The 27674-nt window shown below is 49.7% G+C and overlaps 1 protein-coding gene across 3 annotated transcripts; it reads left to right on the top strand.

Moving 5' to 3' along the window:
- On the top strand, positions 1-27674 carry LOC142375508 (kinesin-like protein KIF26A). Of its 3 annotated transcripts, none has more exons than XM_075459543.1 (13): positions 1-1320; positions 6231-6435; positions 8290-8475; positions 9095-9188; positions 9268-9572; positions 11449-11632; positions 14022-14178; positions 17594-17756; positions 19174-21943; positions 22163-22356; positions 24037-24057; positions 25876-26026; positions 27441-27674. In XM_075459543.1, exons 1-13 carry the CDS (start codon positions 1304-1306, stop codon positions 27623-27625), a joined length of 4632 nt encoding a protein of 1543 aa, XP_075315658.1. In that variant the 5' UTR covers positions 1-1303; the 3' UTR covers positions 27626-27674. The 3 variants fall into 3 exon arrangements, with proteins under 3 accessions (XP_075315658.1, XP_075315657.1, XP_075315659.1); XM_075459542.1 differs by having other exon boundaries at positions 24034-24057; XM_075459544.1 differs by lacking the exon at positions 24037-24057.

The following is a 27674-nucleotide window of genomic DNA, read 5'->3' as shown; positions in this document are numbered from 1 at the left end:
CCCTCCTCCTTTCATCCACGTCTCTCCTGGAGTTAGAGGAGGGTGGAGGAGGGGTGGAGGGGGACAGCATTGCGATGCAGACTGCAGGAACAGACTGAGGAGCTACAGCAGAGAGCAGGAGGAGGGAAACCTGGGCGGTGAAGAAATGAAGCGTTCAGGAGGAAAAAGGAGGTGAAAGATGAAGAACGGAGGTGAAGAAAAGAGTGACGAAAGGAGGAGGAACACCACCCATTCCACCTCATGTTGGACATGACTGAGAGGTTTACAGGTGGTGGTGCGGTGTGGGCGGAGGGCGGCGGCATGATGGATAACTTCCTCTGAAGAACCGAGCGGAACGACCCCGAGACCAAGGTGGAGCCTGCAGGGTGGAGCCTGCAGGGTGGAGCTGAAGGTGGAGCTGAAGGTGGAGCTGAAGCTCGGGTGGAGCTCTGCCTTCGGTCGGCAGAAGTTACTGACAGATGACCCGCTGACCTTTAAGGGACCGGGACGGTCCTGAGACCGGCTGACCGCGCTGCAGAGGGTGACGGATGCAGGACGCTTTGCTTTCAGATCCAGTTAGAAAACAGGAACTTTTCTGAGTGACGAAGTCGGACAGAAACAGGAAGGAGGAGTTTTCTCCTCTGAGGATAAACCAGAGACGAGAGGAGTTCAGCTGATTGCCCAGATGTGAATGCCCAGATGTGGAGGCTGTCACAGACTGATGGACTGTGGTTCACAGGGATTTCATGTAAAACTCTTCTTCAGACATTTGACAGAATTTAGAACCATCAGAGATGTGAGGAGGAGCTGGAAAGATGTCTTAAGGAGGAATATTTCCACCTTTTTCGTCCCTTTGCTGCTGATGGATGTTTATCTGACTGACTGACCGAGGCGTTACTGACTCACCGGGAGGAGCGGCAGGTCAGCTGCACCCATCGATGCTTTATTGGTGCTCTGAGGATGCAGCTGCACCATGTGGGAGATGAGCCAGATGTGGAGGAACATCTGTGTTCTTTAGAGTTTACTGAAGCTGCTGAATCCATCAGAAACCTGACTGATGAACTCTGGGTTCCTCTGGATGAACAGATGATGATGAGCTGATATTTGGGCCACCTTCTGAGTATCTCCAGCAGTTACTGAGCTGCAGAACTTACTGAACTCTGATTTAATCAGATTTACTCCCCTCAGTCTTCCTCTGGGAGCAGCTGGGCTGCATTGCTCAGGTTTCCTCTTGTTGGATGAATCTGGTTCTTATGATGGTGAACGATAAAGAGAACAAGTCCGGACCGGTTTCCTCTGGGAGGCGAGGAGCTCTGGTCAGATAATGGACTGGAAGGAACTGTGAGTAAAGATGTTTTCTTCTTCAGATGTAAAGGTGCTGCTGGGTGCCGTAACCTGCAGATAAATAAATACCACCGCATTCATGGGTTCGTGTTGCCTGTGAAGACTTTTTAACATTTGGGTCCAAAGCGGCCCCTCTGCGGCCCCTCTGAGGCCCCTCTGCGGCCCCTCTGTGGCCCCTCTGGGGCCCCTCTGCGGCCCCTCTGCGGCCCCTCTGCGGCCCCTCTGGGGCCCCTCTGCGGCCCCTCTGTGGCCCCTCTGGGGCCCCTCTGCGGCCCCTCTGCGGCCCCTCATCAACAGTTCAGCCTTTATTAACTTTATGTTAGTGAAGATCAACCTGAAGTCGCTTCAGTCTGAGGCTCACAGGAACCAGATTTACTCCAAATATGGTTCAGTCCAGACTTTTAAATCCTTAAAAAATCTTTTCGTGCTGTTCTGCACAACTTTCACAGGAAGTGAAGGTCGGGGTACCGGGTCGTATTTAAACCGTACCCGGTCCTATTTAACCCGTACCCGGTCCTATTTAACCCGTACCCGGTCCTATTTAACACGTACCCGGTCCTATTTAACCCGTACCCGGTCCTATTTAACCCGTACCCGGTCCTATTTAACCCGTACCCGGTGATATTTAACCCGTACCCGGTCCTATTTAACCCGTACCCGGTGATATTTAAACCGTACCCGGTCCTATTTAACCCGTACCCGGTCCTATTTAACCCGTACCCGGTGATATTTAACCCGTACCCGGTCCTATTTAACTCATACCGGTGATATTTAACCCGTACCCGGTCGTTTTTTAATCCGTACCCGGTCCTATTTAACCCGTACCCGGTCCTACTTAACTCGTACCCGGTCGTTTTTAACCCATACCCGGTCCTATTTAACCCGTACCTGGTCCTATTTAACCCGTACCCGGTCCTATTTAACCCGTACCCGGTCCTATTTAACCCGTACCCGGTCCTATTTAACCCGTACCTGGTCCTATTTAACCCGTACCCGGTAATATTTAACCCGTACCTGGTCCTATTTAACCCGTGCCTGGTCCTATTTAACCCGTACCCGGTAATATTTAACCCGTACCTGGTCCTATTTAACCCGTACCTGGTCCTATTTAACCCGTACCCGGTAATATTTAACCCGTACCCGGTCCTATTTAACCCGTACCTGGTCCTATTTAACCCGTACCTGGTCCTATTTAACCCGTACCCGGTAATATTTAACCCGTACCTGGTCCTATTTAACCCGTGCCTGGTCCTATTTAACCCGTACCCGGTCCTATTTAACCCGTACCCGGTCCTATTTAACCCGTACCCGGTCCTATTTAACCCGTACCCGGTCCTATTTAACCCGTACCCGGTCCTATTTAACCCGTACCCGGTCCTATTTAACCCGTACCCGGTCCTATTTAACCCGTACCTGGTCCTATTTAACCCGTACCCGGTCCTATTTAACCCGTACCCGGTCCTATTTAACCCGTACCCGGTCCTATTTAACCCGTACCTGGTCCTATTTAACCCGTACCCGGTAATATTTAACCCGTACCTGGTCCTATTTAACCCGTGCCTGGTCCTATTTAACCCGTACCCGGTAATATTTAACCCGTACCTGGTCCTATTTAACCCGTACCTGGTCCTATTTAACCCGTACCCGGTAATATTTAACCCGTACCCGGTCCTATTTAACCCGTACCTGGTCCTATTTAACCCGTACCTGGTCCTATTTAACCCGTACCCGGTAATATTTAACCCGTACCTGGTCCTATTTAACCCGTGCCTGGTCCTATTTAACCCGTACCCGGTCCTATTTAACCCGTACCCGGTCCTATTTAACCCGTACCCGGTCCTATTTAACCCTTACCCGGTCCTATTTAACTCGTACCCGGTCCTATTTAACCCGTACCCGGTCCTATTTAACCCGTACCTGGTCCTATTTAACCCGTACCCGGTCCTATTAAACCCGTACCTGGTCCTATTTAACCCGTACCCGGTCCTATTTAACTCGTACCCGGTCCTATTTAACCCGTACCCGGTTCTATTTAACCCGTACCCGGTCCTATTTAACCCGTACCCGGTCCTATTAAACCCGTACCCGGTCCTATTTAACTCGTACCCGGTCCTATTTAACCCGTACCCGGTCCTATTTAACCCATACCCGGTCCTATTTAACCCGTACCCGGTCCTATTTAACCCGTACCCGGTCCTATTTAACCCGTACCCGGTCCTATTTAACCCGTACCCGGTCCTATTTAACTCGTACCCGGTCCTATTTAACCCGTACCCGGTCCTATTTAACCCGTACCTGGTCCTATTTAACCCGTACCCGGTCCTATTTAACCCGTACCCAGTCCTATTTAACCCGTACCCGGTCCTATTTAACTCGTACCCGGTCCTATTTAACCCGTACCCAGTCCTATTTAACCCGTACCCGGTCCTATTTAACCCGTACCCGGTCCTATTTAACCCGTACCCAGTCCTATTTAACCCGTACCCGGTAATATTTAACCCGTACCTGGTCCTATTTAACCCTTACCCGGTCCTATTTAACCTGTACCCGGTTGAGTGAACACAAACAAACCATTTAACAGCAACTTGAAAGCAGCAACAACTTAAAGTAACTGGACCAGCAGCAGAAATCAGCAGATTTATTTCCATCTGTTCATCTCAGCATCGTTGGCTGAACCCAAAGATCCAGGATGGAGTTTCAGCAACATGCACATGATGAAATCCTTTCAGGATGGATGCACGTGGCAGCTCATATCTGAGCGCTTTGGCTTCCCTGATTCATTTCTCCACCTTCCATGGTAAAGCTCTCCCTGGGTCGGATCTCTCTGATGGAGCCAGCATTAAGCGGACCTGTTTCAGCCTTTACCAGCGATTACTTCTCTGCCGATACTCTTAGAAGGAACCTGTGGTGGCCAGTTGTTTAATCTGGAAAACTAGCGTAAAGTGCTGCACAGTTCATATGTTTCCGGAGGACAGTGTGCATGAAGCTCTCAGTACATTCCTGAATAATCATGGTGGGTTATAAACCAGCAGAATAACTTCATCAGAAAGAGCAGCAAAGCTTTCCCTTTGTTGGACAGTTGTTCTCTCGTTTAATTCTTCTTCCAGCTTTAATGTTTCTCCATCTTTTGTTGAACCTCTGGTTCAGTTCTGAAATGGATGGTTTGGAGTTTCCAACATGTTGTTGATAGAATGATGAGATACTTAGCTTTTATAGTCTTTGTTTCTCTTAGACAAGTGTTAGTTTCCTCCTCTGCTCGGCTAGGAGGAACCAGTCTGAAAACATGCTGATGTTGGAACATCTGGAAGCCTGTCCTGCAGGACATCACGGACAGATGTTTTCTGCTCGGTCTTTAGGCTGAATTCATCGACTCTGACGGGTTACACCCTGCAGACGGATCCTCTAATTGTCCATTTTCCTGTGAATCTCTCTTTAAACTCTGAGTTTTATCTGATTATTCAGGGTCACATGCTTATGACCTCATGTTATTGACGCTTTAACATCTTTGCTGCGTCAGACGTTGAATAAAATGTCAAACCTGATGATCTTCGGCCTGATTGAGTGTGTTTTGGGAACAGCGCCGCCCTACTGGCTGCTGCAGCTACTGCAGAATGTAACCTGCTCGTGATGTTTCCACCAGCAGCTGCTGATCCAGCTGAGTCAGGGTGTCGGTTCGATGCTGTTTTTAAGCCTCTTTCCTTCCATCTGTGCAGATCCAGAGTTAGTTAGATTTCTGCTTCTTGGGTTCCTCAGTGGGATGTAACCGTAGTCTCTCCTGGTGATTTCGGCCTCGGTTACCATGGATGGAAACCTCGGCGAGCTGCCAGTGCACATGTTCAGCCTGCAGCTCTCTGAGCTCTCTGAGCTCTCTGCTGACACTGAGAGAACAAACGCTCCCTGAATCCCTGCAGGCGGCTCTCTGCCGTCCTTCACGGAGGCTGAGATTACACGCTCTGTTTTCTGATTGGACTCACCGATGATGGAGGGATGAGGAGGACGATGATCTGGGGCTCGGCCTCCTCGACTCCCCCACCTCGTAACCCAACCCTCCTCCCCACATGTCCACGTTTTATCCTGCAGAGCTGCAGAGGGGAAGCCGGCTGCTGAAGCAGAACAGTTCTGACACCATCTGACCTGTTCACTGTCCTGATATCAGAGAGTAAAACCACATCTCATCCTCAGAAAGCTGTCAGGCTGAAATGTTTCCTCATACGACACGGACACAACCTTGGCGTGTTTAATAAGTTAAACAAATTCAATTCAATTCAAATTCAAAAATACTTTATTTATGCCAGAGGGAAATTAAATGTTGATGTAACTCAATTAAATCAAGGAGTTCTTATAGATGCTGATGGCTGTGGGCAGGAAAGATTTCCTGTAGCGGTCCGTTTTGCATCCAAACTGAAGAAGCCTTTGACTGAAGAGACTCTGTTTTCTGATAACAGTCTCATGGAGAGGATGTTCAGGGTTGTCCATAATTCTCTTGATTTTATGCAAAATCCTTCTTTGCATTATTGTCTCCAGAGGTTCCACAGTCGTCCCCAGAACAGAACCAGCCTTCCTTATCAGGTTGTTGAGTCTTTTTAGGTCCCTGGTTCTGATGCTGCTGCCCCAACAGAAAACCTCCACATGGTCTCCTTTGTCTGCGGCGCTCTGCTCTTCTTTCTTCATGAAACCAGGAAGTATGGCCTGCGCTCCATCCTGCGTCTCCTGACTCTCTCTGTGAGCTCTTCCAGCCTCCATGTTAGACGCCCCATGTGATCGTCCATGATTAATATCACCATCATGCAGACCATGAACACGGTGGCCTCCCCGCTCTCCATGTTAGCTTCTTGGTGCTGTTTTTCTACTCTCCTTACTTTTACAGTTCCAACAGACTTTGTGTCTCTGCTGTTTTGTGTCTTCAGGGTGGCTCAGAAGCTCAGTCTGTCCCGCAGGACCAAGGCCCAGCCCGGACCCCCCCGCTCCCCGCCGGGGGAGGCCCCGCCGCCGCCGGCGCCGGTGCTGTACACCGGGGGCTTCAGCGGCGCCCTGCAGCTGTCGCCGCCCGCCGTCCCGCCATGCCTCCTACGGGCCGGAGCGAAGGGGAAAGACGCGCCCGGGATGGGGAAGGTGAGCCGATGTGTGGATGTTTCAGCGTTAAAAAAGAACAGGTGGCAGAACATCTGCAGGAGCTCAGAACATATATATTTGTTTTTACCTATTTTTCACTTGTCATGCATATTGCTGTTTTGCACCAGAGATCAGAGGGAAACCCTCTTCTGTCCTGATCAGCGTCCTGCTGTGGGCATGAGTCAGCTGATGATGTAATGTCATCATCAGCTGAGAACATCTGGACTCAGTGACTGAACGCTGACTCAGTAACGGAGTCGTAAAGACCCATAAAAGCAGCCCCCCCTGTGGCTCTCTGCTGGTTTTATTGGTGATAAAGTGAGATCAGTCAGTATTTACAGCTCAGGAACGTCCCCGGCTCATAAACCGTAGGAGGCTGAAGGCCTTTCTGTGGCCGAGGCTGTAAAGACCTGAGAGGTTAATGTGGGACTCTGATGTTTTTCTGCTGATTATTTCCTTCCTTCTGTCCCAGTTTATTCTGTTTTAACCCTTCATTCAGTGGATCAGAGTCTCTGTTATTACACAGAAACTTCTTAATTAGTTTAATCAGAGAAGTGATGGAAGCAGCAGCTCCTCCTGAACTCTGACCTTTATCTCATTAACAGCCGGAGCTGCTGCTCGTCGCTCTGAAACAACTTAATGACTTTGATTCAGTCAGAGGGAAAAAACGGCTGGATTCTGTAAAACTGACTTCACTCCAGCTGCTTCCGACTCGATGATTCACTCTGCGACGCGTCATTTAAAAGCTGCTGCGTCTGTTTGTTTTTGGCTTTAAAGCGCTGACTCGGCAGCTCTGTGACAGGCTAATAAACCCTTCAGACGTTTAAATCTTAGATCAGGTTGAAAAATGCTCCAAAAAGGCAGGATGTGCAGCAGCTGGGGTTAGAAGAGGTGGAACCCTTACCCTACCCTAACCACATCTACCCCTTACCCTACCCTAACCCTAACCCTTACCCTACCCCTTACCCTAACCACATCTACCCCTTACCTACCCTAACCCAACCCCAACCCTACCCCTAACCCTACATCTATCCCTAACCCTACCCTAACCCTAACCCTACATCTATCCCTAACCCTACCCTAACCCTAACCACATCTACCCAACCCCTAACTCTTACCCTACCCTAACCCTACATCTACCCCTATCCCTACCCTAACCCTAACCTTACCCTAACCCTTACCCTACATCTACCCCTTACCCTACCCTAACCTATCCTACCCTAACCCTACATCTACCCCTATCCCTACCCTAACCCTAACCTTACCCTAACCCTAACCCTACATCTACCCCTTACCCTACCCTAACCCTAACCTTACATCTACCCCTAACCCTTACCCTACATCTACCCCTTACCCTACCCTAACCCTACATCTACCCCTTACCCTACCCTAACCTACCCTACCCTAACCCTACATCTACCCCTATCCCTACCCTAACCCTAACCTTACCCTAACCCTAACCCTACATCTACCCCTATCCTTACCCTAACCCTAACCTTACATCTACCCCTAACCCTTACCCTACATCTACCCCTTACCCTACCCTAACCCTACATCTACCCCTTACCCTACCCTTACCCTAACCCTACATCTACCCCTTACCCTACCCTAACCCTTACCCTACATCTACCCCTTACCCTACCCTAACCCTTACCCTACATCTACCCCTTACCCTACCCTACCCTAACCCTACCCAAACCCTTACCCTTACCCTAACTCTTACCCTTACCCTTACCCCTACCCTTACCCTTACCCTATGTTGAATCAGTCTTTGGTTTGCTGGAAACCTGTACCAGGTAGCTCCAAGAACACGGTGTCTCTGGTGAGATCTTTACTAATCTCTTCCGTCCTCAGGTCCGGGTGATGGTCCGGATCTGCTCGGCCCAGAGCGGCGAGTCCTCAGAGTCCATGTCCTTCCTGAAGGTGGACGGCAGGAAGAAGCAGCTCACTCTGTGCGAGACGGCGGCCGGCGGACGGTCCTCGGCCTCCGTGCCAAAGACCTTCGCCTTCGACGCCGTCTTCTCCCAGGACGCCTCGCAGGTGGGAGGAGTTGAGCACTCTAATTACAGCTAATGTTAGCAGTTGCACTCTAATTACAGCTAATCTTAGCAGCTGCACTCTAATTACAGCTAATGTTAGCGGCTGCACTCTAATGACAGCTAATGTTAGCGGCTGCACTCTAATTACAGCTAATGTTAATAACAGCCAATGTTAGCGGCTGCACTCTAATTACAGCTAATTTTAGCGGCTGCACTCTAATTACAGCTGTTAGCGGCTGCACTCTAATTACAGCTAATGTTAGCGGCTGCACTTTAATTACAGCTAATGTTAATAACAGCCAATGTTAGCGGCTGCGCTCTAATTACAGCTAATGTTAATAACAGCCAATGTTAGCGGCTGCACTCTAATTACAGCTAATTTTAGCGGCTGCACTCTAATTACAGCTAATGTTAATAACAGCCAATGTTAGCGGCTGCACTCTAATTACAGCTAATTTTAGCGGCTGCACTCTAATTACAGCTAATGTTAGCGGCTGCACTCTAATTACAGCTAATGTTAATAACAGCTAATGTTAGCGGCTGCGCTTTAATGACAGCTAATGTTAGCGGCTGCCCTCTAACACGATTGGTTGGTTTAAACTGCATCTGTCTCCTGATAGGCTGAGGTCTGCTCGGGGACCGTGGCGGAGGTCCTGCAGTCGGTGGTGAACGGCGCAGACGGCTGCATCTTCTGCTTCGGACATGCCAACCTGGGTAACTACAGAGTTCTCCTCTTTACCACAGACACAAGTGAACGTCTCACTGATCCCTGTGTTGGCTCCGCCCCCCTCAGGTAAGACGTACACCATGATTGGTCGGGACTGCTCCACGCAGAGTCTGGGCGTGGCCCCCACGGCGATCTCCTGGCTCTTCAAGGTGATCGAGGAGCGCAGAGAGAAGTCTGGAACTCGTTTCTCCGTCAGAGTGTCAGCGGTGGAGATCTCCGGTCGGGAGGAGACGCTGACGGACCTGCTGGCTGAACTCTCCTCCTCAGCGGGGGGCCGCCAGGAGGCACCGGGTCCCCAGGAGGCGCCAGGCCCCCGGGAGGCTCTGGGCCCCGCGGTGTCGCTGAGAGAGGATCCTGTCTGTGGATCTCAGGTGGAGAAAAATGTTCACTACATACTACATCCTGCATGCTTCATACTGCATACTACATACTACATACTGCATGCTGCATACTGCATACTACATACTACATACTGCATGCTGCATACTGCATACTACATACTGCATACTGCATGCTGCATGCTGCATACTACATGCTGCATGCTGCATACTACATACTGCATACTGCATACTTCATACTTCATACTGCATACTGCATACTGCATACTGCATACTTCATTCTTCATACTACATACTGCATACTACATACTATATACTGCATACTACATACTGCATACTTCATACTGCATACTTCATACTGCATACTGCATACTACATACTACATACTGCATACTGGATACTACATACTGCATACTTCATACTTCATACTGCATACTGCATACTTCATACTTCATACTGCATACTTCATACTTCATACTGCATACTTCATACTGGATACTGCATACTTCATACTGCATACTGCATACTTCATACTGCATACTGCATACTTCATACTTCATACTGCATACTGCATACTTCATACTTCATACTGCATACTTCATACTGCATACTGCATACTTCATACTACATACTGCATACTGCATACTACATACTGCATACTGCATACTTCATACTTCATACTTCATACTGCATACTGCATACTTCATACTGCATACTGCATACTTCATACTGCATACTTCATACTTCATACTGCATACTGCATACTGCATACTTCATACTTCATACTGCATACTGCATACTTCATACTTCATACTGCATACTTCATACTGCATACTGCATACTTCATACTACATACTGCATACTGCATACTACATACTGCATACTGCATACTTCATACTTCATACTTCATACTTCATACTGCATACTGCATACTTCATACTTCATACTGCATACTTCATACTGCATACTGCATACTTCATACTACATACTGCATACTGCATACTACATACTGCATACTGCATACTGCATACTTCATACTGCATACTGCATACTTCATACTTCATACTGCATACTGCATACTGCATACTTCATACTTCATACTGCATACTGCATACTTCATACTTCATACTGCATACTGCATACTTCATACTTCATACTGCATACTGCATACTTCATACTGCATACTGCATACTGCATACTGCATACTTCATACTGCATACTGCATACTACATACTGCATACTGCATACTGCATATTTCATACTGCATACTTCATACTACATACTGCATACTGCATACTTCATACTTCATACTTCATACTACATACTGCATACTTCATACCGCATACCGCATACTACATACTACATACTGCATACTACATACTACATGCTGCATACTGCATACTACATACTACATACTGCATACTGCATACTACATACTGCATACTGCATACTTCATACTTCATACTGCATACTGCATACTTCATACTTCATACTACATACTGCATACTTCATACTGCATACTGCATACTGCATACTGCATACTACATACTGCATACTGCATACTGCATACTACATACTACATACTGCATACTACATGCCACATGCTGCATGCTGCATACTGCATACTGCCGTTTTGACAGGAAATGACGATCGGCGACGTCACGTTACGTTGCATCCTGGGTAGTTTGAGTATGAGTAGTAACCTCATGATGCATACCCAACATTTCAGAGAATCTAGTATGCATCCGGGAACTTCTCGCTTACTCAAACTCGCTTACTAACTCAGAAAGTTAGTAGGAGAAGTAGGAGTAGTATGAGAAGTATGTGGTATCGAACACAGCCTTTGTGATTTACCTGAAGCTGAACTATACTTAAACCTTAAATCTGTTTTCTTGTTACTTTTGATCAGCTTCAGAATCAGACGGAACTTCGGGCGACCAGCGCCGAGCGGGCGGCTTTCTTCCTGGACGCCGCTCTGGCACAGAGGAGTAGCGACCGGACGCCGAGCAACCAGGAGGCCCGAAGGAACTCCCATTTCCTGTTTACTCTGCATCTGTACCAGGAGAGGCTGGACAAGAGCAGCAAGGCAGCAAGTTAGTGTCCGATTCGGGCTAAAGAGTTTTAACGGGGTGCTCTGGGAGCTTTCCTCCTATAAAAGTCTTCAATCTGGACTGTAATCTGGACTTTAATTTGGACTGTAATCTGAACTTTAATCTAGACTTTAATCTGAACTTTAATCTGGACTGTAATCTGGACTGTAATCTGGACTTTAATCTGGACTTTAATCTAGACTTTAATCTGAACTTTAATCTGGACTGTAATCTGGACTTTAATCTAGACTTTTATCTGAACTTTAATCTAGAATGTAATCTGGATTTTAATCTAGACTTTAATTTAGACTTTAATCTGGCCTGTAATCTGGACTTTAATCTAGACTTTAATTTAGACATTAATCTGGACTTTAATCTAGATTTTAATCTGAACTTTAATCTGGACTTTAATCTGAATTTTAATCTAGACTTTAATCTGAACTTTAGTCTAAACTTTAAATTAACTTTAATCTGGACTGTAGTCTAGACTTTAATTTAGGTTTTAATCTGGATTTTAATCTGTACGTTAATATGAATTTTAATCTGGACTGTAATCTGGACTTTAATCTTCAGCATGAACACGAACCACATTGCTGCTGGTTTGGGTCCAAATATGAATCAGAATTTATCCCGAGGACAGACACGGTGACCCCCAAATGAACCAGGAGGTGGGATCTTCCTGCTGATTAGGGTTAAAAATGTGACATAAACGCCATGAAAGCAGCAGGAATAACTTCTCCCTGCAGCTGTTTCCTTCTGCTGCTCGGCTCCAAACACGTAGCTGCTAATTAGCTTCATGCCGAATCACCGCCGAGCTCAACGAGAGGCTCCGCCCACGTCCACCTGTCACAGAGCCACTTCCACAGCTTTTGGTGTTTAACGGCCTCTGCGTCCGCGGCTGGAATAAATCTGCACGGCTAATGAGGCCTGCGGAAAAGCTGCTCTCAGCAGCTTCTAAATGTTGCTGATGCGGATGTTGAACTTTCACTCCATCATTACTCTGAATTACTGCAGCTGAAACGATACTGAATGCTTATCAGAGACTTCCTGAATGACTTCAAACATCCTCAGTGTGAACATGTTCATGTATTTGGTTATTGATGAGGTGTAATCATGAGTTTAACCCACAGACACACACAGACGCAGACCAACTAAACTAAACCTGTTGGTGTTGATCTGGACTTTAATCTGGATTTTAATCTAGACTTTAATTTGAAATGTAATCTGGACTTTAATCTGGATTTTCATCTGGACTTTAATCTGGACTTTAATCTGAACTGTAATCTGGACTGTAATCTGGACTTTAATCTGATCTTTAATATGAAATGTAATCTAGACTTTAATCTGGACTTTAATCTAGACTTTAATATGGACTGTAATCTATACTTTAATCTGGACTGTAATCTATACTTTAATCTAGACTTTAATCTAGACTTTAATCTGGACTGTAATCTATACTTTAATCTAGACTTTAATCTAGACTTTAATCTAGACTTTAATATTGACTATAATCTGAACTGTAATCTAGACTTTAATATGGACTTTCATCTGGACTTTCATCTGGACTTTAATATGGACTATAATCTGGACTGTAATATGGACTTTAATCTGGATTTTAATCTAGACTTTAATCTGAACTGTAATCTGAACTGTAATATGGACTTTCATCTGGACTTTCATCTGGACTTTAATCTGGACTGTAATCTGGACTGTAATCTAGACTTCAATCTAGACTTTAATCTGGACCATAATCTGGATTTTAATCTAGACTTTAATTGGGATTTTAATCTAGACTTTAATCTGAATTTTCATCTGGACTTTAATATGGACTGTAATCTGGACTACAATCTAGACTTTAATCTGGACTGTAATCTGGACTACAATCTAGGCTTTAACCTGAACTTTAATCTGGACTTTAATCTGAACTCTAATCTAGACTGTAATCTAGACTTTAATCTGGACCATAATCTGGACTTTAATCTGGATTTTAATCTGGATTTTAATCTAGACTTTAATCTGAATTTTAATCTAGACTTTATTCTGGAATTTCATCTGGACTTTAATCTGGATTTTAATGTAGAATTTAATAGTACTGAAAATCTACACTTTAATCTGGACTGTAATCTGGACTATAATCTGGGTTTAAACCTGAACTTTAATCTGGACTTTAATCTGGGACTCTCTGTGATGGAGCCTCTGGTTCTGTCACTACTCTGAGGCTGGACTCTGCTGCTCTTAGAAATCATTTGACCCTCTGAACAGACTCACTGGAATCCTCAGCTTCAGACATTTAGAAAAACATTTATTCAGTTAATGGTTTTGGTTGTTTTTAATGTCTTGAAGCATCTTTAAACCAATGGACGGAGCTTATAAAGGTGTGTTTGTGTCTCAGGGTCCGGCCGGAGCCGCCTCCACCTGCTGGATCTGGGCAGCTGCGAGACGGACATCAGCAGGACCAGAGAAGGGGGCGGAGCCCCGTGTCTGTCCCTGTCGGCGCTGGGAAACGTCATCCTGGCGCTCGCCAACGGGGCCGAACACGTTCCCTACAGGTAGCGGCGAACACGTTCCTTACAGGTAGGAGCGAACATGTTCCCTACAGGTAGGGGCCGAACACGTTCCCTACAGGTAGGGACCAACACGTTCCCTACAGATAGGAGCGAACACGTTCCCTACAGGTAGGGACCAACACGTTCCCTACAGGTAGGGGCCGAACACGTTCCCTACAGGTAGGGACCAACACGTTCCCTACAGGTAGGGGCCGAACACGTTCCCTACAGGTAGGAGCGAACACGTTCCCTACAGGTAGTGGCCGAACACGTTCCCTACAGGTAGGAGCGAACACGTTCCCTACAGGTAGGAGCGAATACGTTCCCTACAGGTAGGAGCGAACACGTTCCCTACAGGTAGGGGCCGAACACGTTCCCTACAGGTAGGAGCGAACACGTTCCCTACAGGTAGGGGCCAACACGTTCCCTACAGGTAGGGGCCAACACGTTCCCTACAGGTAGGGGCCAACACGTTCCCTACAGGTAGGACCGAACACGTTCCCTACAGGTAGGGGCCAACACGTTCCCTACAGGTAGGAGCGAATACGTTCCCTACAGGTAGGAGCGAACACGTTCCCTACAGGTAGGGGCCGAACACGTTCCCTACAGGTAGGAGCGAACACGTTCCCTACAGGTAGGGGCGAACACGTTCCCTACAGGTAGGGGCCAACACGTTCCCTACAGGTAGGACCGAACACGTTCCCTACAGGTAGGAACCAACACGTTCCCTACAGGTAGGAGCGAACACGTTCCCTACAGGTAGTGGCCGAACACGTTCCCTACAGGTAGGAGCGAACACGTTCCCTACAGGTAGGGGCCAACACGTTCCCTACAGGTAGGGGCCGAACACGTTCCCTACAGGTAGGAGCGAACACGTTCCCTACAGGTAGTGGCCGAACACGTTCCCTACAGGTAGGAGCGAACACGTTCCCTACAGGTAGGGGCCGAACACGTTCCCTACAGGTAGGAGCGAACACGTTCCCTACAGGTAGTGGCCGAACACGTTCCCTACAGGTAGGAGCGAATACGTTCCCTACAGGTAGGAGCGAACACGTTCCCTACAGGTAGTGGCCGAACACGTTCCCTACAGGTAGGAGCGAACACGTTCCCTACAGGTAGTGGCCGAACACGTTCCCTACAGGTAGGAGCGAACACGTTCCCTACAGGTAGGAGCGAATACGTTCCCTACAGGTAGGAGCGAACACGTTCCCTACAGGTAGGGGCCGAACACGTTCCCTACAGGTAGGAGCGAACACGTTCCCTACAGGTAGGGGCCAACACGTTCCCTACAGGTAGGGGCCAACACGTTCCCTACAGGTAGGGGCCAACACGTTCCCTACAGGTAGGACCGAACACGTTCCCTACAGGTAGGGGCCAACACGTTCCCTACAGGTAGGAGCGAATACGTTCCCTACAGGTAGGAGCGAACACGTTCCCTACAGGTAGGACCGAACACGTTCCCTACAGGTAGGGGCCGAACACGTTCCCTACAGGTAGGAGCGAACACGTTCCCTACAGGTAGGGGCCAACACGTTCCCTACAGGTAGGGGCCAACACGTTCCCTACAGGTAGGACCGAACACGTTCCCTACAGGTAGGAACCAACACGTTCCCTACAGGTAGGAGCGAACACGTTCCCTACAGGTAGTGGCCGAACACGTTCCCTACAGGTAGGAGCGAACACGTTCCCTACAGGTAGGGGCCAACACGTTCCCTACAGGTAGGGGCCGAACACGTTCCCTACAGGTAGGAGCGAACACGTTCCCTACAGGTAGTGGCCGAACACGTTCCCTACAGGTAGGAGCGAACACGTTCCCTACAGGTAGGGGCCGAACACGTTCCCTACAGGTAGTGGCCGAACACGTTCCCTACAGGTAGGAGCGAATACGTTCCCTACAGGTAGGGGCCAACACGTTCCCTACAGGTAGGAGCGAACACGTTCCCTACAGGTAGGGGCCAAACACGTTCCCTACAGGTAGGAGCGAACACGTTCCCTACAGGTAGGGGCCGAACACGTTCCCTACAGGTAGGAGCGAATACGTTCCCTACAGGTAGGAGCGAACACGTTCCCTACAGGTAGGGGCCGAACACGTTCCCTACAGGTAGGAGCGAATACGTTCCCTACAGGTAGGGGCCGAACACGTTCCCTACAGGTAGGAGCGAACACGTTCCCTACAGGTAGGGGCCGAACACGTTCCCTACAGGTAGGAGCGAACACGTTCCCTACAGGTAGGGGCCGAACACGTTCCCCACAGGTAGGGGCCGAACACGTTCCCTACAGGTAGGAGCGAACACGTTCCCTACAGGTAGGGGCCGAACACGTTCCCCACAGGTAGGGGCCGAACACGTTCCCTACAGGTAGGAGCGAACACGTTCCCTACAGGTAGGGGCCGAACACGTTCCCTACAGGTAGGAGCGAACACGTTCCCTACAGGTAGGGGCCGAACACGTTCCCCACAGGTAGGAGCGAACACGTTCCCTACAGGTAGTGGCCGAACACGTTCCCTACAGGTAGTGGCCGAACACGTTCCCTACAGGTAGGAGCGAATACGTTCCCTACAGGTAGGGGCCGAACACGTTCCCAACAGGTAGGAGCGAACACGTTCCCTACAGGTAGGGGCCGAACACGTTCCCTACAGGTAGGAGCAAACACGTTCCCTACAGGTAGGGGCCAACACGTTCCCTACAGGTAGGGGCCGAACACGTTCCCTACAGGTAGGGGCCGAACACGTTCCCTACAGGTAGGAGCGAACACGTTCCCTACAGGTAGGGGCCGAACACGTTCCCTACAGGTAGGGGCCGAACACGTTCCCTACAGGTGAACGTGTTCGTGTTCAATGTGGGCGCCTTGGGCGGGCGCCCACATTGCCCAGAGCAAAAACCGGCCCTGGGCAGAATGACTGAATCCCGGCAGAAGCAGCTGGCTCAACCCATTTCTTTGAGCCGTTACTGTGAGCTCAGACTCTGGTTATCGGGTCACATCCTGCTGAATGTTCTCCCATGAAGGCAGCTGATGGAAGGTTTCAGCAGCTGATGAAAGGTTTCAGCAGCTGATGGAAGGTTTCAGCAGCTGATGGAAGGTTTCAGCAGCTGATGGAAGGTTTCAGCAGCTGATGGAAGGTTTCAGCAGCTGATGGAAGGTTTCAGCAGTTGATGGAAGGTTTCAGCAGCTGATGGAAGGTTTCAGCAGCCGATGGAAGATATCAGCTGCAGAAACAGCTTAGATGGTAGTATGTAAATCCAGGATAGTTCCCCATCAAAGGCCGGATTCCACTCAGATCAGCAGCGAGGTTCAAAGCCGGCTCATGAATGTGAGATGAGCGACGGTTCCTCTCTGTTGCCCGCCGTAATGAGGGGTCTCTGGGGTCCTGGGGGGGCTTTCTTTGGGGCTAAAGAGGGCTTTGTGATGTATTATTCAGGGACAGCAAGCTCACCATGCTGCTCAGCGAGTCCCTGGGAAACATCAACTGTCGGACCACCGTCATCGCCCACGTCTCCGACTCGCCGGCCAACTTCATGGAGACGCTGACCACGGTGCAGCTGGCCGCCCGCATCCACCGCATCAGGAAGAAGAAGCCCAAAGTACTCCACCTTTTACTCCATCTGTTACTCCATCTGTTACATCTCTTACTCCATCTGTTACTCCATCCGTTACTCCATCCGTTACTCCATCTGTTACATCTGTTACTTCATCCGTTACTCCATCTGTTACTCCATCTGTTACTCCATCTGTTACTTCATCTGTTACTCCATACGTTACTCCATCTGTTACTCCATCTGTTACTCCATCTGTTACTTCATCTGTTACTCCATCTGTTACTCCATCTATTACTCCATCTGTTACTCCATCTGTTACTCCATATTTTACTCCATATTTTACTCCATCTGTTACTCCATCTGTTACTCTGTAGCTCAGGGAGGCTGGGAGGAAGAGTGCTAGATGTTGAAGTGAACACCTCCACCACCTCCATCACCTCCACCACCTCCATCACCCCCACCCCCTCCATCACATCCATCACCCCACCACCTCCAACACCATCACCTCCACCACCTCCAACACCTCCAAAACCTACAACACCTCCATCACCTCCATCATCTCCAACACCTCCATCACCTCCAACATCTCCATCACCTCCAACATCTCCATCACCCCCATCACCTCCAACATCTCCATCACCTCCAACATCTCCATCACCCCCAACACCTCCAACATCTCCATCACCTCCAACAACTCCAACATCTCCATCACCTACAACATCTCCATCACCTCCAACAACTCCAACATCTCAATCACCTACAACACCTCCATCACCTCCAACACCATCACATCCACCACCTCCATCACCTCCATCACCTCCAACACCTCCATCACCTCCAACAACTCCAACATCTTCATCACCTCTAACATCTCCAACACCTCCAACACATCCATCACCTCCAACACCTCCATCACCTCCAACAACTCCAACATCTCCATCACCTCCAACAACTCCAACATCTCCAACACCTCCATCACCTCCAACAACTCCAACATCTCCATCACCTCCAACAACTCCAACATCTCCATCACCTCCAACAACTCCAACATCTCCAACACCTCCATCACCTCCAACAACTCCAACATCTCCATCACCTCCAACAACTCCAACATCTCCATCACCTCCAACAACTCCAACACCTCCATCACCTCCAACAACTCCATCACCTCCAACACCTCCAACACCTCCATCACCTCCAACAACTCCAACATCTCCATCACCTCCAACAACTCCAACATCTCCATCACCTCCAACACCACCATCACCTCCAACAACTCCATCACCTCCAACAACTCCAACATCTCCATCACCTCCAACACCTCCATCACCTCCAACAACTCCAACATCTCCATCACCTCCAACATCTCCATCACCTCCAACATCTCCATCACCTGGATGTTAAACCTCAGGCCTCGGGCTCCAAACTCTGAGGTGTTGATTCTGTTTCCTCTGATCCGCAGTACGCCTCCAGCTCCTCCGGAGGAGACAGTTCCTGTGAGGAGGGTCCGTCCCGCCGACCCGCCCACCTCCGGCCCTTCCACCCTCGGACCGTGGCGCTGGACCCCGACACGCCGCCCGACTACTCTTCCAGCAGCGAGCAGTCCTGCGACACCGTCATCTACGTCGGGCCCGGGGGGGCCGTGTCGGACCGCGAGCTGAGCGACCACGAGGGCCCGCCGGCCTCCGTGCCCATCGTCCCCTCCCTGAACAGGAGGCGGGTCGGCGGCGCGCCCAGGCCCGAGGGTGACCACCTAAAGTGCAACACGTTCGCCGAGCTGCAGGAGAGGCTGGACTGCATCGATGGCAGCGAGGGCCACGGGGGTCCGGCCACGGCGGCGCCAGCAGCGAAGCCTCAGAGGGAAGCTGGCGAGCCCACAGAGGACGCAGATCCACCAGAGGCTGAGCAGAAGTCCTCAGAAAGCTCGCCTGGTCAGAGGGAGGCCGACCCCGCCCACAAACGGACAAGCGCTGACGGGGAGAAACTCTCAGCTGTTCCCCTTCAGCCATGTTGGGTGGGCGGGGCTTCATCCCGGGACTCAGAGCCTGTGGTACGGGAGAAGGTCTACCTCAGAGGAGGCGTGCCCAGGCTGTCGGCCTCGCCGTCCTTACCCAGGACGCACCGACCCACCGAGGCTCTGAGCAGGACTCCTCCGGTGGGCATGAGCTATCCAGGCTCGCCTCTTACCGGCAGAGGCCCCGTGGAGGCCGCCGGCCTGCAGGCGGCGCTGTTGGGACGGTGCCTGGACAGGGACTTCCTGCGGACCACGGTCACGCTGCAGCGGCCCGTGGAGCTGAACGGCGAGGACGAGCTCGTGTTCACGGTCGTAGAGGACCTTCTGGTCCCGGACAACGGCCGTCCCTCCAGTTTCCTCAGCTTCGGCGCCGACTGCTCGCCGCAGGGGTCGGGCTCCGGCTCGCGTCCCGTCAGCATCATCAGCAGCATCAACGACGAGTTTGACGCGTACACGTGTCAGCGCGGGACCGAGGGGCGGGGCCGCCGGCCGGGCGTGTCCACGTTGACATCACCAGGGGGCGTGTCCACGCTGACATCACCAGGGGGCGTGTCCACGCTGACATCACCAGGGTTACCCCACAGGCAGGCGTTCCTGCAGCACAGCCTGAAGAGCTCGCTGAACGACAGCGGCGTCTGTTTCTCAGAGCTGGACAGCGACCCCGCCACCCCAAACAAGCTTCCAACCAAAGCGTCCCCCAAGGTGCAAGCCAGCCCCCCGGGGTCGGCCCAGGCCTCCCACCGCACCCCCCACTCCAGTCTTCCCAGGAAAACCAAGCCTACCTCGGCTGCGGCTGTGAGCTGCAGCAGACAGGAAGGCAGACACCCAGACCTTTTGCTTCAGGGAAGCAGTTTTATTGATCCCAGAGAGGTCGAGTTCCTCTCTGCCGGTAAGCCTCCAAGAAGCGCCACAACTTCCTTTTCCTCCAAGAAGTCTGGAGGAAGCAGCAACAGCAACAGCGTACCTCGGCCTCCGAAGGCACAAACGTCCTCTTCAGCTCAAAGAGTCGTGGATGGATGCGAGAGACCGGGCGGCAGGACAGCAGATCTGCCACGCCTCACTCGCGGCGCAACAACTCTGGGAACCGTTTCCATCCCACAGAGTGCTGAACCGAAGTGGGGTCACGAATCTAACCCTAACCTCGGGACTCTGAGGTTTTCATCGCTGGGAAAAAGGTCAAACGGACAAAAGAGTGGCCTGGTCTCCAAGTCTGGACCTGGAGGCGTCCCCCCCCCCAGTCCACCGGTCCGACAGTCCAGCCAAGAGCACAAGACCAGGTCTCCAAGTGCCTTAAAAACCGTCAGCGACGCTGGAAGGATTCTGTTCCCGAGCAGCTCGGCCTCAGAGGACGACTTCACCGTCAGGATCCGAGCGGGTTCCTTCAGCCACAGGACATCCAGTTTAAAACCGGATCATGGTTCTGCCCGGACGTCCTCCAGCCTGAAGACACGGGGGGCCAAGGCAGATTCCTCCAGATGCTACGGGAGTCTGGCGTCCCTGGAGAAGTACGGCAGTCCGACCTCGGCCGGCCCCAAATCTGAGGTGTTCAGGGAGAACAGTGGTGCCGCTTCAGGGGGCAGATCCAACAGATCGGTGCCGAGACTCGGGCTTCCAGCCTCCACCTCGGTCCGAGGCAGCGGCGGCGGCGGCTCCCGGGCCGCTGCTCCGGGTGGACCGAAGGTCCGAACGCTGTCTGCCAGCAGCTCTAAGACCCTGAGCTCCTCCCCCAAACCTCCCGAAAGCTCCGCTGGACGCCACGCCAGCCTGCCTCCGACCGGAAAGTCCCCGGCTCGTTCTGCGGCCGGACCCAAGACGGGAAGAGGCACCATCATGGGCACAAAGCACGCCATCAGCCGGGCGGCGAACAGCCGGGTCAGCGAGCTGGCCGCCGGAAGCCAAAGGAAGCAGCCGAGCGGTGGGCCGCTCGACACGCCGCTGCCGTCGCCTTACAGCAAGGTCACGGCGCCTCGGAGGCCGCAACGCTACAGCAGCGGCCACGGCAGCGACAACAGCAGCGTCCTCAGCGGGGAGCTGCCGCCCGCCATGGGCCGCACCGCCCTGTTCTACCACAGCGGCGGCAGCAGCGGCTACGAGAGCATGATGCGGGACAGCGAGACCACCGGCAGCACCTCGTCAGCCCACGACTCAATGAGCGAGAGCGGAGCGGCTGTGGCCAACAGGGGACGGGTGTCCAAGTCGCCCAAAAAGAGAGGAAACGGTGAGTCCAGGTCCAGGTCTGAGTCCAGTTCTGAGCCCAGTTCTGAGCCCAGGTCTGAGCCCAGGTCTGAGTCCAGGTCTGAGTCCAGTTCTGAGCCCAGGTCTGAGTCCAGGTCTGAGTCCAGGTCTGAGTCCAGGTCTGAGTCCAGGTCTGAGTCCAGCTCTGAGTCCAGGTCTGAGTCCAGTTCTGAGCCCATTCTCTAACCCTTCTTCCTCCCAGGGGGCTTCCTGCGGCGCCGGCTGATCCCGGCCCCCCTGCCGGACGCCTCCTCTCTGGGCAGGAAGGCGGGCGGTCAGTGGGTGGACCTGCCCCCGCTGGGCGGCGCCCTGAAGGAGCCGTTCGAGATAAAGGTCTACGAGATCGACGACGTGGAGCGCCTGCAGAAGAGGAGGGAGGCGGTGATGGGCCCAGAGGTGAGGAGGTTTGCTTCTGCCTGAACCTCCGACCGTCCTCCAGCCGGAGGTTCAGGTGTGAGCGTCGGCTGGAGGACGGTCCATCAGTCAGTGGGGTCACATGGCACCGAAAGGATCGGATTATTGGCTAAATTACAATAAGAACTAGAAACTTTCTGAAGAAATTTTGATGGGTGCCAATCTACTGACCGCCCTATAACAAATAAAGTTTAGTTTAGTTGAGAGTCTCCTGCCTCATATGAACTATGAACGAGGTCTCTGTGATGTCGTATGGCTGAGTTATGAGAACTCCAAAACAGGGCATTTTTTGTCATTTTTGGTTCGTTAAGTCCTTTTCAATCGATTTTCCCATTGAATTTTGGGCCTCACAGAGGCCCAGACCTGTCTGATGAACACAGTTATGTCATTTTTATCAAGGTCCTGTTTAAAATACAGCTTTTTTGGCATTTTCAAAATGCATTTTGGGGCTTGTTAAGTGCTTTTCAATCAATTTTCCCATTGAATTTTTCACCTCTGCGAGTCCCAAAATGGAGAAGAAAGGTGTGCTGTAGACAGTTATGTCATTTTTATCAAGGTCCCGTTTAAAATACAGCTTTTATGGCATTTTCAAAATGCTTTTCAATGCATTTTCCCATTGCGTTGTGGATATTTTCAAACTTCCCCTCACTATCAGCTTAAAGGAGAAAGGCAGATCAGATTTATAACATGAAGCAGTTATAACAGGGCAGCCATCTTGGCTCTGCCCTCATAAGCAGTCTCAGAACAGAGCAGGCTAACAAGTCGTTGCCCCGGTAACAGGAGCAGGTGCGGCTCGTCAAACTGACATATGTACACACACTATGGCTTCTATAATGAGACTTATTTTGACTGCACTCGACTGTCTCAAACAAACGGTCGGTGTTCGAAAAGTAAAAGTCGTATCTGAATAATTTTTTAACCGTCAGCGCCCCGAGAGACGGCAGAAGCCAGCGGTGTAATTTTCATTCGGCTACTATCTGTGGCTCGTTTTTATGGCAGTTTTAAAATAATTTTTCACCTGAATTTTATGATTTTAGACGTTTATAATGGAAATGGAGAGGTGACCTCTGGGCTCAGAGGCAATTTGTGATAAATCTGTGTGGCAGAGCTCAATAAGTGTGACTTTGGGTGAAAGAGGACAAAAATACCTACGTTTTGAAGTGAAATTTGTCCAAATCGGGCAGATATTTTGGACATGTGAGACATTTGTTTGAGGAATTGGTGCAGTATCGAATTTAGAGTGAGCAGTAGAGTGTGAGACACCTGAGCTGAGATGTCGTCTCCCTAAAACGTAAACTGGCGTTGTGTCAAAGCTGTATAATGTATCAACAAACCCTTTGTTTCAGTTAAAGCTGAGAGTCTCCTGTCACATATAAAGTTTGAATGAGGTCTATGTTCTGCTTTATGGCTGAGTTATAAGGCCTCTAAAATAGGCCTATTTTTTCATTTCCAATGCATTTTCCCATCCGCAATTTTCCGACTCCGGGTCTTAATCCGATCCGATCCAATTCTTAGTCAGATTAAGGTGTCTACATGCACTTAATAACTCAGTCTGATTGTAATTTAGCCAATAATCCGATCCTTTCAGTGCCATGTGACCCCACTGAGTGTTAACAGCTCGTTGACCCAGGTTAAAGCTCACTCTTCTTTCTCTTTCAGCAGCCGTTCCACGATGTAGAAAAGGTGAGTTTCTCCTGTGGATGATTCAGCCTGAAAGTTTCAGTTCATTCCCTGCGGTCAGACAGGAAGCTCAACATCTGTGCCTCTGTTGTCCCGCTCTGACCTTACACTGGATCCATTTGCTTTGCTTCAGCTGTAAATCTCCAGAGTTCAGTAACTCTGAGGGTTCACTTTGTTCTTTACCTGCTTTTCAAATCAAGCAAATTTCCAAATTATATAAAACATTTTTTTACATTTTTAAGAACAATCTTTCACAGATGTGTGAATTTGTGGGTTTCTTTCCTTCTATTCTTCATTTCTTCAGGCGTTAAAAGCCAAACAGACTCTCATCAGGGACTTTGTTGTCATTCTGCTACATTCAGGCGTTTAGACCAAAGAAATGTGATTCTGTTTCATCCTCAAGGAACCGAGAGCTGCCAGCTCTAGAACTTTATAACTTCTGGGCCGATGGGGACAGAATTAGTCCAACAATCGGAGGCCAACGCAGTTTATGTTTCAGGACGCTGGATTTGTCAGCAGCTGCAGTTATTGGTGTAAAATGGTGAAACTTCTGTCCGGTTCTGACTGAGTTCAGGTCCAGAACCGCCTGAGGACGAGTCGGGCTCGGATGCAGGAAGCCTGAACCGTTGTATTTAAGGTTCTGTTCCCAGACGTTGATGAGTTAGGAGTAGGGATGGGAATCGAAAACCGGTTCTTGTTGAGAACCGGTTCCCAGTGTTTCAAGTCCTTGGAATCGTTTGGCCAAACGATTCCCTTATCGATCCCAGTGGGCGCGAATGACGTCACCACGCAGCGTTGCGTGGCGAGTCCAGTGCAGCCAGCAGCCAACAGTAAACATGGCGCCCAAGCGGTACAAACGCTCGAAAGTTTGGTTACACATCCCTAAAAAAGACGACAACAGGGCAACTTGCAAAGTGAATATTTCACCAAAGGGAGGAAAGACTACCAACATGCAATAACTATGAATGAATGTCGCGTTTTCGATCCGCTCCGGACTAACGTTGGTGAATCTGAACCCAGCAACGTTAGCAGCGTTAGCAACGTTAGCATGTCCTCGGCTAACACTGCAGGTAACTAACTAACAAACACTGCCTATCATGTTAGCACCATTTGCCTGATTGTAAAAGCTGCTGTTAGTAACGGTTAAGGTTAAATGAATGCCTTCTCAGGCATTACATTTAGATGAAATCATGAGAGACAGAGCCTGACTGGCTCAGAGCCAGAGGCTGGTGGTACTACCCCCAGTTCACCTCTACCTCCAGCTTCTCCTTTCACCAGAGCAGGAAGAGTTAAATTACCCAGGCCAGGATAGACCAATGTGGACCTCACCGTTGTTGGGTTTGTGAGGTCATGACTCGTGTTACTTCTAAACTAAACAAAGTTGATGCTGATCGACCGGTTTGTTGTCCTTTTTCTCCAAATGAGAATCGAAGGGAACCGACAAAGAACCGAATCGTTAAGCAGAATCGAAAATGGAATTGGAATCGTAAAAATCTCATCAGTTCCCATCCCTAGTTAGGAGTGACCCCAACACCTCAGTCTCTGTCAGACTGAAGGTTTTCCATCATTTAAACGATGAGTAAAAGCAGCTTCCTGGTATCCACCTCGGTGTCCCGGCCGTCCTTAATCCTCCTTCAGATTAACTGCAGATTAAAGCTAATTTTACCTCCTAATTAAATCCATCTGGACACGGATTGGACGCTCTAATCCTTCAGAACCCACCCGGTGCTCTGCTGCTGCTCAATGAGCACAGAGACTCTGCAGGGTTCTGGATCTGACCCGGTTCTGTCTGGTTCTGACCCGGTCCTGTGTGCTCCTCAGGGTCTGCTGTACTTTAACGCCCGGCTGAGGATGCTGGAGAGGCGGCAGCAGCAGATCAGGGAGCTGAGCAGCAAACACCAGCAGCTGAAGGTGGAGCTGGAGGAGGCCAAGAGCCGCCTGATGCTGCAGCCCAGCAGGTGGAGCGGAGAGTGTGAGTAGCACCTGTGCACATAATAATAATAATAATATATTTTATTTATAAAGCACTTTACATCAACTTAACCCTCCTGTTGTCCTGCGGGTCCAAAGTGAGCCCCCACCATGTTTAGCTGTAGAAAAAACACCTTAAACTATCTTTTATGCCTTTTCCTAAAGGGACCCCATCATTAGAAAAGGTCACACTTTATGTTTGTTTCTGTTTCCATGTGGGCTGTACACCACTAGGGTACAAAGATTGTTTATGGGTCATTTTTGACCCGTGAATTATAAAAACATTTAAACACCAGAAAAAAGTTCACTGTTTTTTCCCTTTCAATATAATTAATTCAGAAGTAATTACTTCACATTTATATAATAGCAATAATAAACCTTTATTATGTAAAAGAAAACTGAGAAAACAAGAAAACTGTTGGTCCAACTGACCAAACAAAAAAATAAAGTGTAATCCTGAAAACTGGTGATTGTCTTTTTGTATTGTGTAACAAAAAATACATGATAAAAAATGTATTGAGTTGAGCTGAATAGATCAATAACAGGTGGTTTCATCATACTAAATAGATTTTGGATTTAAAATTTAATTAAGTTGCTTTATTTTGGGGCGTTGGTAGGGCGGGGCATTTCTGACCCGTAGGACAAAGGGAGGAAACACAATGTTAAGACCGCACAGAGGGTTAAAGTCCTGAAACTGATTAGTCTGCTGGGCTTATTGAGGGGGGGGGGGGGGGGGCATTGAGATGGCTTTGTGGTCAGACACGCCCAGATCGTGCACCGAGAGATCGCTGATGGAGGTGGAGTTGGTGATCAGCGAATCAAGGCTGTGGCCTCTGGAGTGTGTTGGGTGAGGTTGAGAAGTTCAGCTACAGAGTGGGAAAGCGGGGGTGTTAGCATGAATGTTAAAATAAAAAAGTATGATGATGTTCCCTGGGGCTGTACAGAGTGTGGTAAGGAGGTCATGTTTATTATTATTATTATTATTATTATTATCTCAGGGATGAAGGCTGGGTTGGGTTGGTGGAGGGGGGGGGGGTTATATCAGGAGAACTGTAGTGGAAAGTGGTGGTTTGTAAACACAAGGCATTCAAAAGAGAGAACAGGCAGGGACAGGGGGGAGAACTCAAAGACCCGGTGCACCACGGCCGGGGGTGAGGTAGGTGTAGCCAGGCAGTTTTATTTATAGAGCACAATTCGTACACAAGGTAATTCAGTGCTTTGCAGCTATATAAAATCACAAGAAGGCAATACAATCATTAAAAAATTTAAATATTTAAATTAAAAAAAATAAAAAATATTCCCAGGGGGACAGGCCTACACCTGACAGACTGCTACACCTTCAGACCCGTTTGCTTTGGATGAGGTTCTGCTCGGTGCCTGTAACTCTGAATCATCTCTTCCTGTGTTTCCTCCAGTCGACGTGAACCAGGACCTGGACCAGGAGTCCCAGGAGTACCTGGAGGCTCTGGCTCAGGTGACGGCAGAGCTGGAGTTCTGCGTAAACCTCTGCAAGTCCCGGGTCATGATGGAGACCTGCTTCGACATCACGGCGAGCGCTGCTGCCGTGGCAACGGGGGGACGGCAGAGGGTGGAGGTGTGACGGGCGGAACACTGAGACAGAAGAAGAAGAAGGAGGAGGTGGAGCTATG

This window comes from Odontesthes bonariensis, chromosome 24, assembly GCF_027942865.1.
Source record: "Odontesthes bonariensis isolate fOdoBon6 chromosome 24, fOdoBon6.hap1, whole genome shotgun sequence".
In the NCBI taxonomy this organism is placed as follows: domain Eukaryota; kingdom Metazoa; phylum Chordata; class Actinopteri; order Atheriniformes; family Atherinopsidae; genus Odontesthes; species Odontesthes bonariensis.
The sequence above is the reverse complement of the archived record's forward strand: the minus strand, read 5'-3'. Positions and strand labels throughout refer to the sequence as shown.

Coding starts and splice junctions, on each gene's coding strand:
- LOC142375508 (XM_075459542.1), top strand. Junction 8,476..9,094: donor TCTCCCAGGACGCCTCGCAG/GTGGGAGGAGTT, acceptor GTCTCCTGATAG/GCTGAGGTCTGCTCGGGGAC. Junction 9,573..11,448: donor ATCCTGTCTGTGGATCTCAG/GTGGAGAAAAAT, acceptor ACTTTTGATCAG/CTTCAGAATCAGACGGAACT.